The following is an 18336-nucleotide window of genomic DNA, read 5'->3' as shown; positions in this document are numbered from 1 at the left end:
CACTCAGCTTGCTCTGAGGTTCCCATCTCACCCTACACCGGTGTCAGAGAACCCCCAGGGAAGGGGCTACAGAGGACAGACTGTGACCACCCCATAGCAAACCTCTCCTGAGCTGGTCGAGGACCACCCCATCTCCTGCAAAGGCTGCTCCAGGACATCGTCCCAGACACCCCATGAGCTGCCTGGAGTCATCCCGGGAGTCCCCCAGGGTCCCTCCCCAGACATTCCTGGGGCTGGTGCTGGATCCACTCTGCAAATTGCCCCTGCCTGTCCTGGGGCATTTCCACACCTCCCAGGGCTGTTCTGAGACATCCACAGCTTCCCGAAAGGAGGTTGTAGCCAGGTGGGAGTCTACCTCTTCCCCCTGGCAACCAGTGAAGGTTTAGGTTGGACATCAGGAGGAATTTCTTCACGGAAAGGTTTGCCAGGCATTGGAATGGGCTGCCCAGGGAGGTGGTGGAGTCACCGTCCCTGGAGGTGTTTAAGGAAAGACTGGATGTGGCACTTAGTGCCACGGTCTAGTTGACATGGTGGTGTTGGGTGATAGGTTGATCTGCATGATCTCAGAGATCTTTTCCAACCTAATTGATTCTGTGATTCTCTAATTCCTGTGATCTTCCCAAACTCAGTCTCGGCTGGCGGTGGTTGCGCTGCCACTCGGAGCATTACGGTCGAAGAGCTCCGCCGTGCACTTTAGCGGCGCCGTTCTTGAGCTCATTACGGCAGGAGGCGGCGGGCGCGCCCATCGGCGCCGCGCGGTGGGGGGGGAGGGCAGCGCGGCGCGGCCAGTTCCATCGGCGCGGCGGGTGCGGGGGCGCCATGAGGCGGGGCTGAGGCCGGAGCGGGAGCGGCACCGGGACTGGCACCGGCACCGGGACGGACACGGAGCCGGGCGGGCCCGGCCGCCGCGCCATGCGAGCGAGCTGAGCGGCGGGCAGCGCCGGGGCACGGCACCGAGCGCCGGGGGCGCGCCTCCCGGAGGTACGGGGCGCGGCGGCTGCCGCAGGCCCGGGATGTGCGGGGCAGGGCCGGGCACAAGGGGGAGGCGGCGGGCAGGGCCCGGGGCTGGGGGAAGGGGGAGGGCAGCCCCGGGCAGCGGGACGGGGTGGGAGGCCGGCAGGGCCCAGAGCGATGGGGCGGATGCAGGGCCGCGGGGCCCGGTGCGACGGGCGGAGGAGCGAGCGCGGCCCGGTTCGGCGGGGGCGGCCGGGCCGGGCCTGGTGCGCGGAGGGAATGGATGGCCGGAGCGGGCGGGGGTGGCGGCTGCCGGAGCATTGGGGTTCGGGGAATCGGCCGTAAAGCGCAGCCAGGCCCGGTGCAGCCGCAGGGCGGTGGGAGGAGCCCCCGCTGCTGGGGGAGCCCCGCGGGGACAAGGGGGGCAGCGGGGAGGGAGCCGGAGCGCTTCTGCCCGTGCCCGTGGGGGCTGTCCGAGCCTGGCCCGGCCGGAGCCCCTTCTTGGGGTCTCCCACGACCCCAGCCGGGCGGGAGTGAGGGGCTGATGCTGATGCTGTTGTCTTCGTCCTGCTTGGCGCCTCGCGGGGTCCCGTTTGCCGTTCCCCCGGACCCGGTGAACTGTGCCAGTTCGGGGCAAGCCCCGGTGTGGGACAGGGGACGGGAGAGGAAGTGGTGAAACTCTTCGTAAAGTTGTCCCTGGGGAGGAGGAAGGAAACAAATGAACCCGAAGTGACGGGGTGGGGGTAGTGGCACCCGGGGTGGTGGCAGTGGCACAAGCCGTGCCACCGGCTCGGCAGGATCTGTACTCATCTGCAGCGTGGGTTGTGTGTGGGGCCCGTGGCATCTCTGTACCATGGAGGACGTGTGGGACCGCGTTGTGGGCAGCTGGATGCACTCCAGGGTTTGCTCTCCCGGGCAAGAGTTGAGCTCTGCGACTAGGCAGGTGCTGTTCCTCCGTCCGGGGACAGCCCCTCTTCCAAGGAGCACGTCTCTGATTTGTGCTGGTACCTTGTCCACTAGTTCCACACTGGCCCTATGCTCCAGCACAACCGGCTGTGTGTGCCTGCAGCTCCAGAGATCATCCCTGCGCTTGCCTTCTTGCTGTCCTGTGCCAGTGCCTTGCCCTGTCCCTCTGTCACCTGCACCCATGTCAGCTCTGACGCCTCAGGACCTCGAGGCCCTCCTCGAGGCGGGGTCTTGTGCCCCGGGGAGATGCGCAGGGCAGAGCCCGGCGGGGCAGGTGGGTCCCCGGGGCCAGGCAGGAGCCCCGGGAGGAGGAGCAGCTGTCGGAGGAGAGCCGGCTGCGTCTGATGTCACTGCGGTGCATGGTGGGTAATTATGCACGTTGCAATGAAAATAATAAGGCCGGCTCCATAGTGGTGTCTAAAAATACTGCTAATGCGGAGTGCCTGCTGGGCGCCTTTGTTTGTCACCTTTGGGTGTCTGCTCTGGGGCTTGGCAGGTGGTGTCACACACCTTGAGCAGTGGGTTAGGTTTAGCAGGTGAACTGTCGCCCTCTCCATCCCCCCCCACATTGGGACACGGTGCCAGTGGAGACAGGGCAGGTGTTGGCATGGGAGGTGAGGCAGGAGGCACCTGTGTGTGTTTGGGAGGCTCCAGTGCCACCTCCCTGCATGCAGCCATGCAGGGAGTCTCGGTGGGATGGCAAAGCTTTGTTCCTCTAGCCTTGCTTGGAGCTGGGCACTCTCCAAGCAGTGGCTGTTTTGTGTCCCAGAAATCTGTCCTGATATCCCCTGGCAAGTACCAGCTGGTTCAAGTACAGATCAGGATTTGGTGGTGTGGTCTGTCCACCACTGGCATTGTGTGGCCAGGGCAGAGCTCACTGGAGCTGAAGTTGCTGGACCTTCCCTCTGCAGCTGCCACCGTGGTCTGTCCTGGCACTGACAGGAGTTGGACTGTGGCAACTTGCTGCTTTCTGGCTGAGCAGAGGTGGGAGGGAGGAAGAGATATGCACCTGGAACAGAGGGAAATGATGTGATAGATGGCGGGGGCACCTGGGTGCTGGCTCAGGCCAAGGGCTGCCCAACACTCTGATGTCCACTCTGTGGGCTTTGCCTGGATGCTCTTGGTGCAGCTCTGGCTGCTGCTGTGGTCCCTTCATCTGCTGCCAGGCTCTGGAAGCTCCTGCTGCAATGGAGGGAGAGGCTTGCAGGGGTGGCAAGAGCCATCTGGAGCCTACTGGCCTGGCAGGCTGGCAAGGGAAAGTTGTTGTGTGGCAGGGCAGCAGCAGAGGGCTGGGAAGGGCAGGAAACACTGAGCCTGTGTGCCTGGGTCTCAGTGACGAGCCTCTTCCGCTTTGTGTGCAGGGAGGTCAGAGAGGTGGTGGCTGCTCTTGGTTCCCAGCTGGTGCTTATGGTGGGCTCTGACTCCAGTTGTCAGCTGTGGGAGCTGAGCCTTGTCCCTCTTCACCGTGGAGCAAACAGGGAGATGTCACCCTGCTGGCATGCTGAGCTGCTTTGCCTTTAGGGTTGTGGCTGTGTTCTTCACTGGAGAAGGGAGCGTTGCTGCTGCCTCTGTTCTTGCCAGGCGCTAACTCCGACCTCTGAAGCCATGCGTGGCAGTGGTGTTCCCCTGAGCAGTGAAACTCACTGTCCCTACCTGCTGCGCTGTGTGGCTCCCTTTGGTGAGTGAGGAACAAGGAATGGGGTAGGAGACTTTGCAAATCCCATTGATCCACACTGTGGAAGCTGTGTGTTTGCATCTGCCTGTCCGGGACCAGGGCCCTGTGAGGGGAATTGATCAAGCTGTAAAACCCAGAGCCAGCTAATGAAATAGGGACTATAGATTTTTATTTTTAATGGAAGAGAGTTTAGGAGAGATTTAATTATCCTTGGTTTATGGACCTGTTAGGGGAATGAAATAACAGCTGGCAGGTAAGGGCGGACTTCAGGTCACAGCACTTTTCTCCCAGGTTGTCTGCAGACCTGCTGAAGTCCTGCCACCTAGGGTAGAGTGGGGAATGATGTAAATTCATTCGGAGCAGAGTTAGGGTGAAGTCTTATCCTGAGGTGCTTATCCTGCTGGGTGTCCCTGCTTCCTGCCGGGAATATGTGTGCTGAAATAGCAGAGGGGCTGGCCCTGGGCAATTTGGGCTCATGTTTGAACAGCTCTCCTTGGTCCCTAAGGCTTGGTGTGAGCCAGTCCTTGTGCTAGTGGACATCAGAGAGTTTGGGAGCCCCATACTCACTGGGCTGTCTCCCTCTGGGTGTTATTTTCCTGGGGCTATGGGCACTGAGCTCTCACTGATGCCCGTGTACCTGCGCAGTGTATGGAGTTTGTAAAGGAGAGCTGCAGAGCGCTGGGATTTGCTGGGCTCAGCTGTGTGTTGGACACAAGCTGTAAGGCTGTCACTACAGCCACTCCTCCTATGTGCATCCACTCCACTGTCATGTGAGGCTGGCCGCGGGGCACGGCTCAGGAGGTGCTGGTGGCAGGTGGCATGGCACTGTTTTTTTTTTTTTTTTCAGAAAAGCCCGGCTTCTGGATGCTTTTGGGGTTTTCACTTCTTTATTGAGGAGCTGGGGTATAGCATTTTCCCACCATCTCTTGTCTCCCTGCTTGGACCAGTCTGGAGAAACATGGTTTGTCATCTGCTGTGTGTGGGTAATTGGTTGGCCAAGGGGTTTGTGTACCCACCATGCAGACACAGCCTGCAGGACGCCAGTCTGATGTGTCCAGAGGCTACTAAAAAATCCAAGGAAGCTGCTAGTGCTGGAGAGCTCTCCCAGAGCCCTCTAACATTGATGCAGGAACTTGGGAGAGCCAAGCCCTGAGCCCTGTGATCATAGAGCTGCATGAGGATGTTGTGTGGCTCCCTGAGACAGGTCAGTTCCATAGGGGAGCAATGTGGATCTGTGCTCTTGGCTCACAAGGGTGCTGGGAGAAGCCAGTCTGCTGACTCTGGGCAGCAGAGCTGCACCATGGTGCTTATCCTTTTCTCCACCCTTGCACCTGCAAGTCCTCAGCATTTCAGGGCAGGAGCTGTTTCCTGGAGGGCACAAGCAGACCATGGGGCCCATGTCCAGTGTGGTATGTCTGGGTTTTCTGGAGTGGGGTGGTTTGGGAGGGCTCCATACTTTGCTGTGTGCATGAGATTGAGGGTGAGATTGAGCAGTGTCCCCGACAAGCAATGCTCATTGCAGGCCTTGGGAATATTATTTTCCAGCTGCAGGCTGGTCCCCGGAGACCTGCTCTCACTGTCTGCAGAGCTGTAGTTCTGGGTCTTCCTCGGCTACCCTGGAAAGCAGAATGAAGGTTTTTAGCTCAGCCATGCAGAGCAGAGGATGGGCCTGCAGTACTGTGTGTTAGGAGCTGCTTTCTCTGGGGTGAGCCTGTCTTGGTGATCCAGGCCTCTGGCATGTCTTGCTGTTGCCCCTGGGAAGGGAGGGCCCGTGTTCTGGTCCTTCTTCCCCCAAGCCTGGCAATGCTGAGGCACAGTCCCCTCCGGCAAGTTGTCTTTTCCCTGCTGTGCTGGTGGGACTCCCTAGCTGCGTTTGCATTTTGAGCCAAGTGTCTTAGTTGGTTTTCTCTCCATGCCTGTGCTTTGGGAAAGTGGTGAACAATAAAAATCTGCCGTTGAGAGCTGTAGCAGAGGTCAGGCAGCTCCTGTGCCCCAGGCTGCTCTCTTGTCACCGCACAGTTGCGCTTTGTGTGCAGGGGCTGTCAGTTTGAAAGTCATGTTTTTGCTCTTAAAACCAACCTCAGGCACTGGCGTGGGGTTCTCTGAGTGATGTACGGGGATGTATTGCAGCAAACCTCCTTTGCATTTAGGGTAGTGGTCACTCCCTGTTTTGGTGCATCTTGTAAGCAGCCTCTTGGCAAATTTTTAATCAAGGACAAGGGAGGGTAAATGGTTGCTCAAAATCATGAGTTTCTCTGAACTCCTTTCTGAAAATTATTGTTGCAGGTTGTCGGTGTCCCTGCAGGCTTCTTAAAATGCAAAACAAACCACCCAGCCCAACTTCCTGACTGTCACTAGCGCTTTCAAGAGACACTTCGTTTTGCTGAGTGGAAGTGAAATTGCTCTTCGCCATCCACCAGCTCCTGGCTCTGCCTGTATCCCTTTGCAGGAGCTGCTCTGCCTGAGCACAGTGGAGAGCAGTGGGGAAGGTGTCTGGAGCATGGCCCCTCCTGCCCTTGGCTGCTCACTTGGCAGATGCCATTAACACTGTCCACAGCATGTAGAGAGCAGGCTGGACTCAGAGAGATGCTTTTAGAGAGGTGACAGATGAGCTGGGGACTCCAGGGATGCTGTGTGGGGAAGGGAAAGAGGGGTGATCCCTCCTCCCTGAGCTGGCTCTGTCCCAGGAGAGATTGCAAAGGGCTGTCTGATCTGTTGATCTGCTGATCTGTTCTAGGAAAGGGCTGTCTGAAATGAGAACTAAAAGTGAAGGGCATAGGGGTATGGAGTCCTGAAGAGCAGTGTCTTGTCGTAGGAAGGAAAGGAAGGACCAGGGATGTTATCCAGGCAGCAGGTTGGGGACGGACATGGTGGCATATGCTCTTTTCTTCCCACCCATGTGCAACTGAGCTGTGGAAGTTGCTGCTACAAGATGTCTGGGAAGACAGAAGTGTGTATAGTTCAGCATGCTTCTGTTCGGGGGAGAAGAGGCCACCCAGGAAAGAGGAGGACACAACACATTCCTTGATGCTGCTGAGCTACAGAGGTGGCCAATCTGGACCCTGCAGCCTTCTGGTCATGCTATTCAGGTCATGGTGGTGTTTCTAGGGCAAATGAAGGAAGGTGGAGATCTCTGCACATTATTTACCCTGTCCTAAGGAAATGAAGGCTTGTTGCAAGCTCGCTGTTTATTTGTGAGTGAGTGTTCACTCTGCTTTGAACTTGCTGGATGGTGTCAGTTGGGGTAGGTGTCAGGTGTGGATGCTGCCTCTGAAGTCTTGGCTTGCTACAGGCTCTGGCTCTTGGGGAGGAAGGTGCTGCTTGTTCTCCCTCTGCAGTGCAGCTCAGCCATGCTATTAGACATCAGAGAATCCACGTGGGAGAGATCGACAGGAAACTGGGCGTTATCAGTTCCGCTGCCTGTGCAGCTACTCGCTCCTCATGTCAGCATCCTCCACGTGTGTGTGGCTGGAGGCGTTTGATGGGAGTGCTGTCAGCCCGGGGGTGGGAGTGGGTGGTGTGTGATCACGGTGGAGGCGTCCTGCCTCCACTGCCAGTGAACTCAGCTCCACGGGGTGTGTGGAGCAGGGAGGGAGCTCCTTGTTCCCCCATCTCCATGGTGGAGAAGTGCTTCACCCTGCTCGTGTTGGGGTGTCCCATGTCCTCTGGTGCTTGTGTTGGGCCTTGGAGAGAGTAGGGATACTCCTCCTCCCTCCCCCCTGCATTCTGAGAGATTCTGTGTTCTTGGTGCTGGTTTCTTCATGCTTTTTTCTTAGGCTCTGGGGAGAAAAAAGAAGAATCTGGGGCCTCTTTCTCTCCCTGGGCTTGCGTGAGAGGCCCAGGAGAATGTGGAGGTGAAGCATTGGCATGCTGAGTGTCAGGGAGAACACAGGGCAGACCAAGCCTCCAGTGGGAGATGTGCTCTCACCACTGGATCACCCTGGCTAATCCTGTGTCAGATCTGACCTATATATGGTGCAAGGGAGGTGGCGCGTCTGTGGCAGCAGATGGTCTCTTAAAGAGCCTGGACTCAGAGAGACTTTGTCCTGCTGGCCCCTGGCTATCCTGAAGGAAAGGATGGGCCACCTGTTGGCTAGAGAACAGCCAGGTTCAGCCTGAGTAGCCCCTGCAGGTAGAGAGCTTTCTAAGGCTTATGGGCTGTCCCACTCACCAGGGATGTCACAGGTCTCTGTGGCCAGACTGGGATCCCTTGTCCTGGCCCAGAAGTGCTGACCAGCCTTACCGTAGCATCATTTGGGCCCCTCACATGGCTTTTTCAGGCAGAGCTCTGTACTTGGGGCAGTGTGATGTTGGTGTCTGTGTGCATGGCTGTGTCCCTAAGACAGTGTGGGCAGAGCTGTTCCCACATGCTCCTGATCCTGCTGGATGTGTGGTGCCTCATCCTCACTGGGCACAGCCATGTGCAGTGTGGCTGTGCCAGGGGAATGATCCAGCCTGGCTGGGCAGGGAGCGTGAGCAGCGTGTGAGCTGTGTTCCATCGATGGCTTCTCCTGATGCCATCCTGAGGACATCGATAGCTGCTGCCCACAGGGAAGCTGGTGATGCTGGAGCGGGTCTGCAGGGAGTATCTGCACAGATATTCACCATCTGTGGCCTCTGCCTGCTGCTGGTGCTCTGCTCAGGATCAGACCGTGTCCTGGCAGCCGTGTCAAGGTGCAGTGCTGCCTCTGCCCACAAACAATGGCAAGGTCAAAGGACGGAGTGCTGTTTTCCTTCTCTTCCCTGTAGTCCCCAGCTCCTGAAGCAAAGAAGCTGTAGTGGAACAGACCTGGAGGGTGGTTGTTCAGGTTTGGGCTGATTCAATCCTTTGGCTCTTCCTGCTGGAGTTCTTGACTGAGTGCGTGGCTCTGACACGATCATAGGTCTGCCCTGCTGTGCTGCCTTCCTGTCCTGTGTGTCCCCTACTATGGGGACAGAAGCAGTTGGCCGTGGTGCTACTGACAGTCATGGTAGAGGGATCGTGCCTCAGAGTGCTCTATGTCCTGGAGGATCCTTGAGCCTGGTTTAGTTCCTCCTGCACACCTGGATTTGGGGTGAAGAGGTGAGAGCCTTGAGAGGGGCCTGAAGGGACCTGGGCACAGGGCTGGGATCGGGCAAAGCTGAATCTGACTGCTCATTGCAACAATGAGCTACTGAATTGTTAAATCGTCGATCTGAGGTTTTCTTTGAAAGGGGTGATGCTACAAATTAATTAGCTCCCTTTTGGTTGTTAGCACTTTAAAGCCCAGCTGTCAGGGGAGGGCTGGTTTATAGGCATTACATCAGGGCTGCCGGCTGGCTCGCTCGCCTACCTGGGAATTTCTAAGTGTGCGTTGTAACCGGGGGAAATTTGGCTCGGATGCAGCATCTGGCACTCAATGAAGCTGCTGCGATGCGCTGCGCTGAGCACGGGGATTTGACTGGTGCCTGAGCGGTGCTGCTGGGGCACACGGGGAGCCTGTGGCACAGCCTCTTGAGCTCCCGGTGGCTCGGCCTCTCAGTGTCCAGCTCTCAGCGTTAGCCACCAGCCGGGTGACTCACTCAGGTGAGCTGCAGGTGTGCAGGAGATGGTCCGAGTAGTTCCTGCTTCTTGATTAATTAATGTGAGAGGAGGCTTTTCTGAAGCAAAAGGGGCTTTTCTGGTGCATAAAAGTTTGAACTGACTACAGATGCCTTGGGAGAGCTCTCGGTGCGGGCAAAGGACTCGATGTTCTGAGCGGGAGGGCAGTAGCTCCTCCGTGCTCCCGTCCGAGTGTGGAAGGTGGCAGGGAGCTGAGCCCCTGCTTCCCAACCCCCGCGTTTTTCTGCCCACCAGCACAGAAGCACGGCGACTCCCGGGAACACGGAGCTGCCAGCCCGGTGACGAGGGGCCCGGGAGTGATGCGCCACAGGTACGGTGCCACCAGCCTTAAGGCCTGACCCAGCGGGTCAGGGTGGCCGGTAGCGGCACCAGGCCACTTGAGAAGGGCGGTGCGTGCCCGGTGCCTCCCGTTCTGGGCCCGGCTTGGTGGTCCCTGGCGGGGGTCGCTGCCCCGCGTGGCGGCCCCGCGCTCCAAGATGGCTGCGGACCGTGACACGCCTGGTCACGTGGGACGCGCGCCGCACCGCCCCCGCCCCCCCCCCCCCCCGGTGCCCCCGGCCGTCCCCCTCTCCCCCCCCCCCCCCCCCCCGCACCAGCCGCGCGCGCCCCCGGTGCCCCCGAGCGCTGTGACTCGGTCCGGTGCGTCCCGCTGGCTCTTAAAGGCGCAGGCACCCCGCGCGCACACCGGGCCGCCGCGGCCGCCCGGCACCGCGGAAAACAAAGAGGCACCGGAAACAGCGGCGGCGGGGAGGGGGCCGGCCCGGCGGGAGGCGGGCGGGAGGGAGGGAGGGGAGGGCCGGCGGCGGGCCGGCGGGGGGGGCAGGCCCGGGCCCGGCGTCGGCGAACAAAGAGCGGCGGGAGGGAGGGGGTGGGGGCGCCGCAGCGGCACCGGAGCGGTGGCCCAGGCCATCGGTGCAGGTACGTGCGGACCGGGGGTTGGGTAGGGGGGGGAGCGGGGCGGGGGTGCGGGCCGGACCCCCGACGGCACCTGCCGCGGGCGGCGGCGGCGGCAGGGTCCGGCGGCCGCCTTTGTTATTGCTTTTGTTTGGCGCCGAGCACATGGCCCCGGAGCGGCCGCTCTTAAAGCCACAGCTCAGCACCGGCAGGGCTCCGCGGCGGGGGGCGCGGGCTGGGGTGCGCTCCCGGGTGCCGGTGGCCGCGGTGCCTCCCCGGAGTGCTGCGCGGTGGGGCGCTCCGTCGGTGCGCTCCGGGATGTGCTGCTCGCCCCGCCGTGCGCCACCGTCCCGGACACTCAGGGTCGTGTTCGGGTCGGGTCTGGGGGTGGGGTTGGAGGTCGGGGGTCGCTCTTCCGAAGGGGCTACCGGTGCAGCGGGACCAGCGGTGACCCCCCACCCCTCCTTTCGTGGGGGAGCTGGCAGTGCTCGCGTGGGAACGGCAGAGAAAGCGCTACGGGAGAGCTCGGGGTGCCGGGACGGAGCCGTCGGCGGGTGGCAGCGGGGTGGCAGGACCTCCGGGGCGGGCGGCTCCCCCGGCAGCCCCGGAGCCGGGCTCTGCCCGAGCAGATGGCACCGGGCGTGAGCGCTGGCGCGCTGCTAACTTTGTTCTCGGCGGGGCTCGGGAGACGCCTTCCCCCGCCCCTCCGAGGGGCTGCGGGACCGCGATCCCCTTCGCTTCGGAGCTCCCGTGTCCTCCTCGGGGTCACGGTCATCCTGCTCCGCGTGGCCTCTGGCTTCCAGCCACGGGTGCGGAGGGAGCCGGGTGTGCTCGCTTGGGACAGAAGGGTGGGTACCTTATGGGTGCTGGCTGTGGCAGGACGAAGGCCGGCCAGCATTGTCCCGCAAGTCAGGGGTGCCATCCTGCCTCGGGATGCCCTCCCGGCGTTCCGGGAGCATAGGCAGCTCCCTGCTCTGGAGGTCCCAGGAACAGGCGAGCCCCTGTATGGCTTCAGTGTTCCTCTGCAGATGTGCTGCCCATCCCCAAGCCCATCGCTATGGTACCTGGTCTGGAAGGTGCCCGCTGGATCACACGGGGCCTTGGCACCACGTGTGCTCAGAGAATGAGGATGTGGAACTGGAAGCAGTAACACCTCAGAGACGCTTATTCAGAGTAGTGCTAAACCCGGGTTGTTGCTGCATTCTGGACCCCAGCCCACTCAGGGTCATATTGCAGCTGGGCAGAGCTTTGAGGTGGGCAGAATAAACTCCCTGTGGAAGGAACCTCCTGTTCAGGCACACCCCCTTCCCTGGCGACAGTCACAGACAGGTTCGGGGGGGGGGTCAGGCTGTGGCTTTTGCTTTTCTTTTTCCTTTTTCCTACCAAAACAAAGAGAGAAATTTGCTTTCAGGCTCCACAGAAGTGTGGAGATGAAGGCGAGGTTAAGAAGAGACTTGTGTGTGGCACCGGACTTGCCCCAGTGGTTGTTGATACCCATCACCCAAAAGTGACATTGCAGCTTCTCCCTGCTAGGCTGAGATCTCCCTGCTGAGCAGCATTCTCCAGGTCCCTGGAATGTCTTTCCTGTCCCTGGTGTGTCTTTGCCATGGGCACTGAGGAGGAGGTGGGGCTGAAGAAGCTTCTTTGAGGGGGACCTCACCAGCCTGCAGTGAGCTGGATTTAGGGGTGTGTGTGCTGTGGTGTCAGGGCCACGGCTGCTGCTGTGTGCTGGCCTGGTACTGTGGATGCTGAAGGAAGCTGGGCGATGGAAGGGTATGCAGGGAGGATCTTGGATACACATGGAGCCAATGAAGGCCCTTTTGGGACCAGGGAAAGCAGAGCCTGGGGAAGCCCAGCCCCAAATGCAGATGTCTCCTCTGCACAGTGCCAGGCTCCACTGGGGCTGAGGGGTTCAGCTGTGTCCTGGGAGGAGGCTCTGGTGCAGGAACCAGTCAGGCTGGGTGCAGGAGGGGAGATGGGGCAGGGCTAAGGCAGTGTTCCCACTGTCCTACTGCCTTGGGGAGCAGCTGGGGGAGCAGAACTGCCTCCCTGGCTTCAGCACAGCCCATGCTTGTCCCCTGCTCCATGGGGACCTGTGTGCCCTGTTTGCAGCAGGGAGTTAAAATGCACAGCTCTGACAGAGAAGGGCCATGAGTCCTGCTGCCAGCACCAGCTCCTGTGCCCTTCACTGGGGCAGTAGTGTCACTCTAGAGTTGGATGTGCAGGAGCTCAGCAACAAAGAGCATCCCCCAGAGCAGCATCAAGGACCTGCTGGTAACTCCCCATACCATGCTCAGGCTCCCTGTTGGCCGGTGAGCAGGCTGGGATGCTGCCACAGCCACAGGGCTCTTCATCACTTTCCTTTGTCTGTGCCAAAAATAAGTGCTTCTCTGTGTGTGTGTATCTGTGGTGTGCATGGGGGGTTACTCTGGTGGTGAAGAGGAGGGACAGTAACAAGAGAGTTAGGGTCAGGCTCTTCCTGGCCCTTCTCAGAGGCGTCTCCAGCTCCAGGAGATGGGGTGGGTGCAGCTCTAGGTGGAGGAGCAACAAGAGCTCCGGCTATTGGCATCACCATCCTTGTAAGGATGGGGCAGCAGCCTGAGCGGTAGCGGGACAGTGCCATGACCTGCTGTCCCTCTTGCAGAATTCAAAGTGCTGTTGTCTTGCCCTGCCTGGAGCCTGAGGTCCCGTGTGCCCATCCGCCTCCCGACGTCACCAATGCGACCATGGGAACTGGCAGTGAATAGGCGGCCACCCTCTGCCCCTTTTGCCCAGCGCCGTTTCTTGGGGAGACCCTGCAGCAGCCCCGACCACCTCCGGCGAAGGTACGGGGTGCGGCGTGGAGTGGAGCCTTGTCCCCTGTGGTACATGGGGATGTGGGGCTGGTTCTCTGGCCCTACTCTGGGGCGAGGCACCGGCTCCCAGTGGGGCTTGGGGGGACATTGACAGGGAAGCACATCCGCCTGGCCCAGATGAAGGGTCCCTGGGGAGCAGGGGTCTTTTTTATGCTGCGGACACGGAGAGGGCACTTGCAGGGTGAGCAGAGAAGCTGGTTCTGGAGCTGACCATCCTGATGTGGCCTGGCACAATGCCCTGAGCATCTCACCTTGGGCACTGGGCTGGCACTGATCCTCCTGTAGCCATCCTCCCTGGGGCTGTGGTGCCCCTCTGGCCTAGGGGGTCACTCCTGCTCTGTTTCTCTCCTGCGGTGGCCCCACAGCCCCTCTGCCAGGCGTCAGTGGGGACGACGCGACCGACCTCTGGCAACCCTGCTGGGCCAGGATGAGCCCCAGGTGCACCCTGCCTTCCCCCAGCAGCCGCACATCCCTGTAGATGAGCCCCGTGCCTACGCTCTTCCCAGCACGCCGCCACGAATGCTTCACCCAGCCGCTCACCCGCCCCACCAGAACCCATTCATGGTGGATCTGCATGACCAGGTAGGTGCTGCAGCCCCCAACCCCAGTCCTAAGTGTGGTCCTGCGGTGTTCCTTGGGTTGGTGTCTAGAGTGGTGATATGTCCCTGGGTCCCCTCTGGCCACTTGCTTCTGGGATCACCTAGCCATGAGCCTGCTGGTGTTCTGGCTCTCCGAGATAAATCTGGGGGTCCCTCTGCCTGCTGGGTATGTCCAGGGTGGTCCCTGCTCCCAGGGGCTGGGGACAGTCCCCTTGTAGGGTTGTTCATGTGACAACTGTCATCATAATCCATGGTAATGGTGTTGTGTTGGAGACTGTATCAGTATGTCTGTGTGGAGGAAAGAAGGGTCCAAAACTCCCCCAAGCTGGGCACACCAGGTGTTTTGTCCCAGTGCTGAGTGCCCAGTGTCCTGCTATGACCCTGTCAGGACAGGGACAGCTCAGACAGGGCTGTACCCTGACTGTGTCCTCGGCACCTTGTCCTTAGGTGCACCAGGGACCTGTCCCTCTCTCCTACACGGTTACCACCGTAACGACGCAAGGCTTCCCCATCCACGCTGGCCAGCACATCCCTGGGTGCAGCACCCAGCAGCTCCCAGCATGCTCAGTGATGTTCAGTGGACAGCACTACCCGCTCTGCTGCCTCCCACCCCCGGTGAGTCACAGTGGGGGATGCCTGGGGACAGTCTGGGCCTTGAGTACCCAGAGGTTGTGTGGGTACCCAAGCCCACTGTAGTGCAAGTTTCTGGGAGTGCAGGGTCCTTTAGCAGCCCTGGGGAGGGGGCAGGGGTGTCTGACCCTTGTTTTTCTCTCTCCCCACAGCTGATTCAGGCATGTGCCATGCAACAACTTCCCGTCTCCTACCAGACATTCCCCCCCATCATCTCCAGCGACCATTACATCCTGCACCCACCCCCGCCGCCAGTGCCCCCCCACCAGCCACCCCACATGGCCCCCCTGGGGCAGTTCGTACCTCTCCAAGCCCAACATCCACGTATGGTGAGTTGGGGTGGAGGGACAGGCTGGGGACATGATATACCCACCACCTTGGGGTCTTGTCCTTCTGCACCCCCTGCGGTCTAAGCTGGGGGTGGTGGGCAGGGTGCCCTGTTTTCATAGCATCAGGAAGGTGTAATTCAGGATGCTCCTCTCAGGCTAACATTTGCCCCCACAGCCTCTGCAGAGGATAGACAATGACGTGGACCTGCGAGGGGAGCAGCACCCCATTGCAGGCTTCACATACCCTCCGTCTCACCACGCTCCCACTCTGTCGCCCTCAATGCCGCTGCATTACCTCCCCCATGACCCGCTGCACCAAGAACTGCCATTTGGCGTGGTGAGTCCCCATCCTGGGGTGGGGCTGGGGGACACTGGGGCTGGCATGACTCTGAGTGCCCTGTCTCTTCCTGCAGCCATACCCCCACATGATGCCCCGGCGGCTGAACACCCAGCGGTACCGGCTGCAGCAGGCGCTGCCCCCACCGCCACCCCCTCCGCCTCCTCCTCCGTACTATCCGAGCTTCCTGCCCTATTTCCTGTGAGTACCGGTGGGGATATTGTAGGATGTGTAGGGCAGGGGCGGCAGTGTGGATGGGGGCCACGGTGGCCCCGTGTTGGCACAGTGGGCTCTGCCCCCTGGAGGGTGCCAGGGTGGACGTTGGGGTTTGCTGCCCCATGCTGACTGCCCTGTCCTTGCCCCACCAGTTCTATGCTTCCTGTGTCGCCAACAGCCGTGGGGCCCACGATCAGCTTAGACCTGGACGTGGATGATGTGGAGATGGAGAATTATGAGGTGGGTCAGCTTGGCTTCCCTACAGTGATAGGATGGGAGAACTGGGTGGGGGGTTGCTGATTGCTCTGCTGGGAGGGGAGAGCCTGGAGGGGTGCTGTGCCAGAACACGAGATGATCTGAACCAGCCTCTGCATCTCCCTCCAGGCACTGCTGAACTTGGCTGAGCGGCTGGGGGAGGCCAAGCCACGGGGACTCACCAAAGCAGACATCGAGCACCTCCCGTCCTACCGCTTCAACCCCGAGAGCCACCAGTCCGAGCAGACCCTGTGAGTGAGCTCGGGGTGCACATGGGAGGCCTGGCAGGGGTCGGGGGCTGTGGCTGGCAGCGGAGCCATACTGATGGCTGCTTCCCTCAGGTGCGTCGTGTGCTTCAGTGACTTTGAGGTCCGGCAGCTTCTCCGCGTCCTGCCCTGCAACCACGAGTTCCACGCCAAGTGTGTCGACAAATGGTTAAAGGTACTGCCTGTGCCCACTCTGGGGAGCAGGGTGGCCTCTTGGGATGCTGTGTGTATAGGGTGCTGCTGCCTTTTGCACTGGGAGCTGGGGCCAAGCACTGTGCACTCCTGGGATGTGGTTCCAACCTTGCCAGTGGTTCGTGGTGGGTCCAGTGAATGCCTCTCATTTGCCCCTGTCTGGTTGCCCGCAGGCAAACCGCACGTGCCCGATCTGCCGGGCGGACGCGTCGGAGGTGCAGCGGGAGGCGGACTGAGGCTGGCGGGCGCTGTGCCGCACAATTCGCTAGAGGACAAGGACGCCGGGCTGGGGCGGGGGCCGCTGCCCGCTGCTGGGGCCTGACCCTGCGCTTACCCCCCCTCCCCAAAGCCTCTCCTCGGATGTGGTGAGCATTGAGCAGTCCGGGCTCCCGGCCAGCCCTCCTCCTCCCCGCCGGGGCACACGGACTCAGCCGGACGCCTGCCCGCTGCGCTCCCAGGGCCCCGAATCGTGTTGTGCTGGAGGTGGGAGGTGTGTGGCCGTGCCCTCTGCGCTCCAAAGACGCTGTTGTTGCTCCATCACTTTCCAGGTCTTTGTACTCTGCTAGGGAATTAGTGTTTTTTCCCTTTGTCACTATTTTTTTTTTACGGTAGTTTTTTTCCCCCTTGTTTCCTTTTAATTTCCGTCACGTTTTCGGTTCCTTGGCCGTTTGCCCTAGGGGCACGCAGGCGCCTCCTCCCCTCGGAGGGGAGGAGAGAGGAGAGAGAGCTGCGGGTTTGATGCAGGCGGCACCCCAGCCCCGGGAACAGCAGGAGGTGGCTGGCGGAGTGCGGCTAAGGTGGGATACCAGCAACCCCGTGGCGTGGCTGGGGCAGAAAGGCAGGAACACAGGAATGCCTCTGTCCCCACTCCTGTGCGCAGCGTGGCACGGCCTCTCTCCTGCCTCAGCTGCCCTGGGGAGCCCCAGAGGGCTATGGCTGCTTGGAGTCTTTCGCCAGTGGGAGGATGGTGCTGGTACAGCCCTGGCCCCTCTCCCTGTTCATTCCCCTGTGCCTGGCCAGCGCAGCTCCCGGCGCCAGGCCGCGTGGCATCCTGCAAGGCAGCCGAGCTTGAGGCGGGGACACTAACCCCGTCCCTAGGGCTTTGGGCATGTGGTGTCCCCGGGGTGCTGCCCGGCCCCCGGCTCCTGCTCGTTTCTCTGTCCCGACGACGTAAATCAAGGTAGCCCCGTGCCCCGTCCTGCTGGCTGGACGGCGCGGTTTCCCGGCCGGTGGGCAGCGGCCCCCAGAGCGGGGCGGGGGGGTTTATTCATAACCTCGTGGAGTATTTTCAGTGCTACCCTGGCCTTGGCCCGGCTGGTGCGGGGGAGGCTGTGAGCGGTCCCCTTGCCACCGTATTCCCCCCCTGCCCATGTAGGGGCCAGGGGAGAAGCCGCCACGCCGCCGCCCGGCTCCATCAATCCCGCGTGGCCGTTGTTTTGCATGATTAATTAGCGAGGAGGGTGACGGGAGGCGGTGGCAGGGGTGGTGGTGAGAGCACCGCCCTCCCCTCCTGGCGCGTCGCTGACGCCTGGGAGCTTCCGAGCGGACGCCAGCCCTATGTAAATGTTCACAAATATGCATGCATGTCTGACCAGCTTGGAACGTGGTCTTGGCTACGTCTAGCCGGCTGTGGGGTGAGGGGGGTGGGGAGAGGGGTTTTTGTGCTCAGCTGATACTGCCATGCACTGTACTGCACATGTCCGCAACGCCACAGCAGGACCGTGAGACTTTCAGGGCCGTCCCCGCGGGGTCCGCGCCCGCGGCGGCGGTGTGTGCAAGGGACCGGGGCGGGAGGGGGCGGCTCCCCGCGGGGCGGGGGGCAGGCACGGGGCTGGCCCCCGGCGGTGGCTCGGCCGGGTGCGAGGTGAGGGGCCGCGCCTGGAACAGGGGTGGGCACGATGGTGTTCCCCACGCTGAGGGCCAGAGGGCAGTGCCAGCCACCGGTGGGTCGACCCCAGACGCTGCTCGGTTGGGCGCAGGGGGTGGCGAGCGGTGGGGGCGCTACGGGCCGGCTCCCCCTCGCCGCCCTTTCCCACCTCTCCGGTGGCTGCCCTCCATGCGGAGCGTCGAGGCCAAGGGCCCTGGCCCGGTGCCACCCGCTCCGCTGTGGCACGGGCGCTGGCACCGCTGGGCTCGGTGCCCCTTGGGCAGGACCCCGGTCCCCTCCCCGTCCCTCACTCAGTGACAGATAACCAAAGGAGTCCCCGGCTTTGCGCCCCCGGAGACGCCCCCTCCTCCCCTCCCGCCCTCGCGGTGCCCAGGGAGCCAGGAAAGCCTTACGGTCCTTTGACGGCGACTCGAAAGCTCACAGCTCGTGTGCTGCAGAATTTATTCCAATGAGCAGCTAAAAGTATCATTTAAAAAAAATAACAAAAAGAAAAAATGTAAAAAAAAAAATACTAAAAAACAATTATTTAGGGTGTTTGTGATTGCTGACTGCGCTGTAGATACCACTGTTTACCAATGAATTCCTGTGGTGGGATAGTGGACTGTTTACTGTTCTATTATACCAGTCCCCGGGCCCTCCGGTGGGACCCCCGCGTTCCCCGCGGCTCCCCGGAAGGTGCTAGGACGTGTGTTCTGTGTT

At 61.1% G+C, this 18336-nt stretch overlaps 1 protein-coding gene across 1 annotated transcript; it reads left to right on the top strand.

The window, feature by feature from the left end:
• The first annotated feature begins 9652 nt into the window (after window positions 1–9652).
• RNF44 (ring finger protein 44) lies at window positions 9653–17344 on the top strand. Its single transcript, XM_062502045.1, is given in 14 exon segments — window positions 9653–9844; window positions 9846–9988; window positions 9990–10047; window positions 10049–10094; window positions 12715–12895; window positions 13291–13507; window positions 13972–14139; window positions 14307–14483; window positions 14659–14820; window positions 14897–15021; window positions 15189–15276; window positions 15421–15542; window positions 15633–15732; window positions 15923–17344. Coding segments are annotated over 14 exon segments (1842 nt in total). The 3' UTR covers window positions 15986–17344.
• Window positions 17345–18336: the final 992 nt, after the last annotated feature.

Source organism: Cinclus cinclus, chromosome 14 (genome assembly GCF_963662255.1).
Source record: "Cinclus cinclus chromosome 14, bCinCin1.1, whole genome shotgun sequence".
Lineage (NCBI taxonomy): Eukaryota > Metazoa > Chordata > Aves > Passeriformes > Cinclidae > Cinclus > Cinclus cinclus.
The sequence above is the reverse complement of the archived record's forward strand: the minus strand, read 5'-3'. Positions and strand labels throughout refer to the sequence as shown.